A 7,582-nucleotide genomic window follows, 5' to 3' on the forward strand; every position below is an offset into this window, starting at 1 on the left:
CAAAAAACAGAACACTGTGGAGTGCTCTGCTCGCCGGCGATGGGGTATATATAGGCAACTCATTTGTCCTGGTTCGTGGGTGAAACCGAGACTAAAGGCCTTCCTTCTGTCCTGGTTCCTGCCACGAACCGGGACCAATGATTGTGGGCCAGGAGCGAGGCCCATTGGTCCCGGTTCGTGCCAAGAACTGGGACAAATGGGCCTAGACGAACCGGGACCAATGCCCACGAGGCCCCGGCCGGCCCCCTGGGCTCTCGAACCGGGACAAATGCCTCCATTGACCCCGGTTCGTGGCAGAACCGGGACTAATGGGCTGGCCAGGCCCGAACGAAAGCCCCTTTTTCTACTAGTGATATATGGACCATCTCTTGGAACAGCGTATTTTGCTCTCGAAGCTCCAAAAGTTGGTTATTTTTACATATGAACCGTCTATTGGAGATACTCTAAAGGTCGAAATGCTTATACAAACAATTTTTTTGACAAAAACGCATACACACATTGTACAACGAGGATTCATGGGAGACAGCCAAAACATGTCTTTCCAAATAGGACAGCAATTATGGGAAAATTCGCTTTCTAGCAATTACTACTATTACCAGTTGTATTTTCGATAAGAAGGTAATCAATGATGTAGAGAACAGCTTTGCTAAACCAGAAAATCAACACGTTCTTTTTTCCTTCCCATCCGCATTCCTGAATCCTGACCAACATCGCGTCAAGTTCGCGCCAAGTGGCATGGATCATCATCTCATCTCACACAATCCATGAGGCAGACCTCTTGAGCACAGGGTTCATGGCCTTGTCCTCCTCGAGGGAGATCATGCCCAGGTGGGACGGGTCCTCCAGCATCATCTTGGCCACCAGGTACCCCGCGATGGACCACGTCTGGTGCTTTCTCGCCTGCTTCCCGACGTACCGGCCGAGCTTGCCGTCGTAGTACTCCGGCCAGCTGTCCCTCGCCAGCCTCGCCTCCGCCAGGTCGATCGCCCGCCTCGCGATCTTGAGCCGCCCGGTCTTGATGCAAGCCGCCGTCAGGAGCCAGATCAGCACTGCGCGAATCAAAGAATGAATCCGTCGAGCTTCGACTTCGAGCATGTGTATGACGTGGGTGGGTTAGCACTTATTACCAGGCCAGGAGCCTCCGTTGTGGTAGCTCCACCTGGTGTTCTTGGGGTCGCAGCCGGTGACGTTCTGCCACTCGTGGCCCTCGATGGCGGGGTAGCAGATCTTGAGCGGCATCTCGCCGATGAGGTCCTCCCACCGCTCCTCGATGAGGTCCATGATGGCGCCGGCCTGCTCGGGCGTGGCGAGCGAGGCGAGGATGGCGACGCAGTTCCCCAGCGCGAACCAGCGGAAGTCCATCCTGGCGGGGCTGACGTTGCCGACGAAGTAGCCGCCGCGGGAGGGCATGAAGTCGAAGAGCCAGTCCGGGATGGACTCCGGGATGACGTTGAACTTGTTGACGGCCGTGTGGGAGTACTCCTCCGTCTTGAAGCGGTAGATGACGTTGAGCTGCTGGAAGTCGAGCCAGAAGTAGGTCCGCATGTGGTAGCTCAGCGCGTGCAGCCGCGTCACGATCCGCTCCATGATGTCCTTGTTCCCCTCCGCCTCCGGCTTCAGCAGCAGCAGCGCGCACCGCAGCGACATGAAGAAGAGGGCTTGGATCTCGATCGGGTACCCGTACACGCCCTGCCCAACACGACGATCCATAGATCGCGATCGACCACTCATTATTACTACTACATTTAATCCCAACCATTGATTCAGCTGCGACGTGTGTGTGAGGTTGACGGGAACATATTAGGACATACGTACCATCCGGCGATCGATCATGCAGCAGCCGTCGGCGCAGAGGAGGGTGGGGAAGGTGTCGAAGCCCTCGGCGAGGCACTGGTTCATGATGAGGCGGATGCCCTTCTGGCACTCGGGCGTCTCGGCCAGCGTGTGGTCGCCGGTGGACTTGGTGTAGGCGCGGAGCAGGATGATCCACCAGAACCCGGAGTCGGCCGGCGCCACGCGGCCGATGGCGCTCTCGCCGAAGTCCGCCGCCAGGGTGTCCACTCCGCGCTTCGGGTCCTTGAGCACCTTGAAGCTCGCCGGCATGGCGCCCTCGCCCAGCTTGAACCGGTCGATCCTCTTCTCCCACCCCTGCAGCAGCAGCGTCTTCAGCAGGAAGTTCTTCACGATTTCCGGCTCGCCGTTCATCAGGAACGCCAGCGCGCTCGGCACGAAATCCCTCACGAACACCTGCTCAATCCAATGCCAAGTATATTTATTTACGCGACAGGTTTAACAAAATATCCAAGAGAGAACTTTACACGTGACAGCCCAAACAGGTGTGAGAACTACACACGAGTACTGCATGCATGCTGCCATGCCGTTACCTGGTCGTAGTTGAGGACCTCGCCGGAGGAGCTGTCGACGGCGGCGATGGTGCCGAGGGGCTGGCCCCGGAAGCAGACGAGCGAGCGCCTGAGGGCGTCCCAGGCGTCGCCGACCAGCGGGTGGGGCTCGAAGGAGAGCCGCGTGGAGGAGGCGGGGGTGCCGGTGAGCGAACGGAGCCCGCCGCCCGGGGAGTACATGCTCTCGTAGCTGTCCATATACCCGCCGGCGCCGCGGCCGTCCATGGCGGAGAGGTAGAGGTCGCCGAGCGAGCGGTCGTCGAAGGACCGCTGCCGCTCCACGTTGATCCGCGGGCGGTGGTTCAGCAGCCGCGACAGGTCGAAGTCGTCCGTGTCCACCATGGACGCGTGCGACGGCGTCGCCGCTCCGGCCCCCGCCGCCTCCATCTCGCAGACCGCCGCGGTCGCCGTGGCTGCGCGCCTCAAGAAAGACAAAAAGGCAAGATAGGTCGACTAGACTAGTCGCCGCGGCACACCGTACGCGAAGCGGATACGAGTGGGAACAGACCAGACCAAAGGAGACGATGTAGAAAGGCAGGTGGATAATATTGGAGCTCGCCGGAGTTGCGTTCCTGGGCGGTGCCGGGTGCCTGCTCTGCTGCTGGAGTATAGCTTGGCACCGGAGTGGTACATATAGGAGTCTGGATGACGTGTGGGGACGGGAAGGGCAGCGGCCCGCGTGGCGGGGACCTATTAGGAAGCGGGAGTTCGGGGTTTTCATTTGCGGGCGCGATGGCCGCGCGGGGCTGTGGATCGCCGGGTGCGTGCTTGGGGACTTGGGGTGGTGCCTGGTTGTCAGGGCCTACGACTGATGAGCGATGACCAAAGTTCTGACTCGTTCCCTCAAAATAAGTTTGGAGGGTTTCCCATTTGACTTGAGTTTCAAAATATCGACATATAATTTGTGTTTGAAAGTAAAGCACGAGTTTCAACGTTTCAAAATGTAAGACATGTTGAAAGAAAGAAAAAAAAAATGCCCGTGTCGCTCATGCGGTGGCTCGGGCGGAGCCCTAGTCCGCCGTCGCCCCCTCCCCGTGCCTCATGTCCTGCCGCCAGCGACGGCCTAAGCCCTTTCGGCAGACAGCGATGGTGGAAAGCTCCCTCGTGCACCCGCATGTTCTCTTGGTGAGGGAGACCCTGCCCCCTCCCAATCCGAGTGTTGCTCCTTTCTAGCGGCTAGCGGTTTCTCCGGTGCGGTGCGGTGACCCCCCCCCCCCCCGGCGGCGTGTGCTCCTGTGGAGTTGGATCCGAGAGTTTTCAGTTGCATCACCACCCCATGCCCACCGGGCCCGTCCGGGTGATGCAATGGGGTGGCGACCTGGGCTCCGTCTGGCTGGTGACGGCGACCGGCTGCTGGGGTGTGGCGATGTTGCCGTGGGAGGCTGCTAGATTCGTCAGGTGACTGGATCTGTGCCGCCGGCTTTAGTTGGCGGCAAGGCTTTGGTCCATGGTGGCTCTCGTGGGTCGGCGGCGCATCGGCTACGCGGGAGGTGGGTGGTCTAGTGCACGTCTGGTGCATGGTGGTGTTGGTTGAGATGCTCGAGGCAAAAGTTTGTCGGGTTCTTGTGAGCTAATGGTGTCAGCTCCCGTGGAAGTTTCACCTCCTTGGAGGCGTTGTTGTGGAGGCCTGCCACTTCTCATACCCTTGGATCATGCTCTTCGGTAAAAGTCTAAGGCCCAAGTTAGGTCAAGCAACGACGTCGACATCATTGCTCCCCCCAATGGGGTGTCGCCTTGAAAACCTTCGATCCTGGCCGTGCTTTTGGGAACTAGATACTCACGGCATTGTGTTGGACTGGTGACCTTCTGGCGATGTGGGAATGTTGGGGTGATGATCCTAGGTTGTTCGACGTGGTCTCCTATTTTGCAACGATGGTAGCTTCATGTGGAGTTGGATTGCGGTTGAGGTTTGGTAATCGATGTCTCTTCGCGTGTTCAAGAGTTCTCCATGCCCTACCTTGTATTTGTGGAGTCGGAATTGCGAAGTAGGGCCTCGACGGTGACGATGGCACGGTATGGGGTTCGACGGTGGTGGATTGCTCAACACAAACTCATCCATATTCTCCAGCATGGTTTGTCGCCCGAGTCATAGTTGTCTGGTCACCAACGCGAGTGGCCAACTGTTCTGGCATGGACTGGCATGTGATCCGGCGTCTGTTGCAGCGACGGCTTCGTTTGTGGAATTCGATGGTGAAGTGTTGTTGGCTCGTGGATGGGTGTCGATGGTGACACCTGGTGACAGCTGATCGTCCTCAAGCAACACAGACAGAAATTCCAATCAAAAGGAACTCAGTTGTTTAAACCGAAGTAACGAGAAGGTTTTGGTTCACTTATGATCGGTACGCCTAGATAGCCATCCGCTTCTTGACCTGAAAATTTAGTATAATTGTAGCGGTGACATGGTTATTGTGCAAGTTTTAGTGAAGCAAAGATAGTCAACACAAAGTTCTTGATCTACTAGATAAAACAACTTTGCAACACTCTATTCTATTTATCTAAACAACACTTGCTTGTCAGGAATGCACGAAAGAGTTTTCTTCAATAGAGCCATAATAAACATATATTAGGGAGTGAAAGGCATGTAGAAAAACATGATTCTTTAGTGCTCATAAACATGCCCACAATTATTTCATCCTCAAGGCTCTTAAGAACTTCATTTCAATCAATATTTACTGAAACTTTGATTGTATGTGAAGGGATTATGCTAAATAAGTGATTATGCAAAGAGTTTCGCTGTGGCTTAATATTTGGGAACTATGGACCTTTGATAGTTGTCTCTTTCGAGCTCTTTTCATTAGTCCCCTTTATTTACCACATACACACTCATTCAATAGAAAGCCGAATAATATGTGTTTGTAGTGTTGCCACTACTTACGATAACAAACTCATAGCCGAAATCCGAGCTTTCACTCTTGGTAGATCGTTCATTGACTAGCGGAGTTCTCAGAAGAACATCAAGAAAGGTGACGGAGCCACATTTACACACGTACACGCGCATAAAGTAGCAGGGCCATGGCACTAGCAAGAAGCTGAAGCACCATGTAAGAGATACAACATAGATTTTTGGCATAATCTCGTTCACCCTCCAACTAAGATCCTCTAGAAAATTCAATCCACAAGTGCTATCAAGTATGTTAAAATTAACAATATGGGGTTGAGCATTTCAAACATCATTTTTCTACAATTTTTCTCAACTCCCAAGTCTTTGAAGACTTTCTTTTGTGCATGGTTATCCTTAGTTACTTCATTAAAAAACAGTCCCACTGCAAGTCTTGATTATCTAGGATAAATAGAACAAAGGCTACCAAATTATTTCAGCTACTAGAACAAAACACTTGTCTTAATTATCAAGACTTACTCCCATTTGCGCATATCACACATACTAATACTACATCTACTCTAAGTATTTCAAGTGCACAATGCGGAAGTTGTAGGACATACCATCACACGGTTGTGAATTTACACACTTCTCTTACTCTTGCATTCCTCGTTGTCCGGCGTAGATCAACTCCTGTGAAAACAAAAATGCAAAAGAACTCCAAGGGGCAAAAAGAGTAAGAGGAAATCAAAACTTATTCTATATTTTTTATTTTTGGGTTTTTGAAAACTAACTTGCAAACGAAAAATCGCAAAGGCAAAACGAAAAACAAAAGCAAATAAAAAGCAAAGTGTTGGAACAAACCAACGCGAGCTTAAGTACAACCTCGGTACAATTTGTTCAAATACCGCCACATCTTGATGAAGAAGTGGTGGTGACCTCCCCCAAGCTTAAACTTTTGCAAGCCCAAACCGGCGGAATCATTGTGGCGGTTGGTCGGGAGCCCATCTTTGGGTCCAATTGGAGAAGTTCATGTTCATGTAGGCGGGCGTGCCTTGAAGGGACTCGGCGAGGTTGCTCATATCATTGATAGAGCCCTGGAGTCTGTAGAGGTCCGCATAAGTGGTGTAGGCTTCTTGTTGTGGCTCCTCTTGGGGTTGCTCCTCTTCTTTGTCGGTGATGGGTTCTTTTTCATCTACCTGCTCAGGTTATGGGCCTTCTTGGTCAAAATATGCATCTCCTACCTGTGCAACATAATGCAATTGTCCATGTTAATGGGGCGAAGGTGATGGTAGTTGAAACCAAGGGAGTTTTCCAACATGGTGATTACTCCTCCACACACGATATCTCCTTGTGCATGATTTGCTTGATGCGTGAGGTGTAGCAAAAGTATTGCCCCTAAGTTGGGCGAATAGTCGACATCAAGGTTTGCTGCTTACCCGGGAACTAACATGTTCTCGTTATTCAGCTTAGAAACTTCTCCTCGTGCCTGGAACGACTTAGTGATAACATAATAGAAATAACGTACAACAGGACTTTCAATGCAACAGGCTCTTTGCCTTGAACCATGGCGACTCATCTGATAGAAGGATTGCCTCGGGTGTGGGTCAGTATAATCAATTAATCATAAACATAGCGAATGCCACCATGATTGTTGGTGAAGCCAAAGTAATCAGACCACTCTTCGAAAGTGTTGTCGAAGTCTTGGTACAAGAGACAGAAACTGATCAGCTCCTCCTCATATGCATTGGGCATCAAACCAACATTATGCGAGAGAGTGCTAAGAAACTCAAGCATCATGCATTCATACGGGTCCCATCCCTGATAAAGAAAATGGCGCAACCTGGCATTATTACAAAGCAAATTGGAATTATTAGTAATACCTAGCTTGGCGAGTGTTGACTCGCAAGCCCACTTGGATGCTTTAATCTTCCTTGCACTGAGCTTCTAAAACTTCTTTCTTGCTTCATGGTCGGTAAAGACGATCCCCTGAGTGAAAACTTGTTGTGACAGCGCGGTGGATGAACTCGAAGCACCGCGTACGCGAGTGGAGCTCCTCGTAGACATCTACAAAACATTTTTTTCAGTCCAATACAATTAAACAATATTGATCGTACCGTAGTCACAACATCATACTCCTCTAAAAACATCAATGAATCCAAGCCAAACTCAAATTTGGATCAAAAATATGCATTTCCTAGACATGGCAATGCTAGACATGTAGAACGTGGATCCGCGAAAAATAAATTGGGGATCGGAGGAGAAACATATCGTAGATCGATCACATGGAAGGATTTGAACTGAAATTGAACGAGTAGAGAGATCGGGCGCTAGGGTTTGGAGAGGTTTGGAGGAAGTAGAA

At 51.6% G+C, this 7,582-nt stretch overlaps 1 protein-coding gene across 1 annotated transcript; it reads right to left on the reverse strand.

Annotated features, from left to right (window-relative positions):
* Positions 1–557: 557 nt before the first annotated feature.
* Positions 558–3,247, reverse strand: LOC109759573 (cytosolic invertase 1). The gene is made up of 4 exons (XM_020318397.4): positions 2,385–3,247; positions 1,816–2,247; positions 1,128–1,689; positions 558–1,049 (listed from the first exon to the last, which is right to left on the reverse strand). The coding sequence occupies exons 1-4, from the start codon at positions 2,787–2,789 to the stop codon at positions 754–756; spliced, it is 1,695 nt and encodes a 564-aa protein (XP_020173986.1). The 5' UTR covers positions 2,790–3,247; the 3' UTR covers positions 558–753.
* Positions 3,248–7,582: the final 4,335 nt, after the last annotated feature.

This window comes from Aegilops tauschii, chromosome 2, assembly GCF_002575655.3.
Source record: "Aegilops tauschii subsp. strangulata cultivar AL8/78 chromosome 2, Aet v6.0, whole genome shotgun sequence".
Lineage (NCBI taxonomy): Eukaryota > Viridiplantae > Streptophyta > Magnoliopsida > Poales > Poaceae > Aegilops > Aegilops tauschii.

What these genes read in the sequence shown, in the direction of transcription:
- LOC109759573 (XM_020318397.4), bottom strand. Translation starts at nt 2,789, where the DNA reads ATGGAGGCGGCGGGGGCCGGAGCGGCGACGCCGTCGCACGCGTCCATG. An exon ending in GCATGATCGATCGCCGGATG is followed by an intron (nt 1,690 to 1,815) that starts GTACGTATGTCC and finishes CGTGTTGGGCAG; the next exon opens with GGCGTGTACGGGTACCCGAT. An exon ending in CAACGGAGGCTCCTGGCCTG is followed by an intron (nt 1,050 to 1,127) that starts GTAATAAGTGCT and finishes TGATTCGCGCAG; the next exon opens with TGCTGATCTGGCTCCTGACG.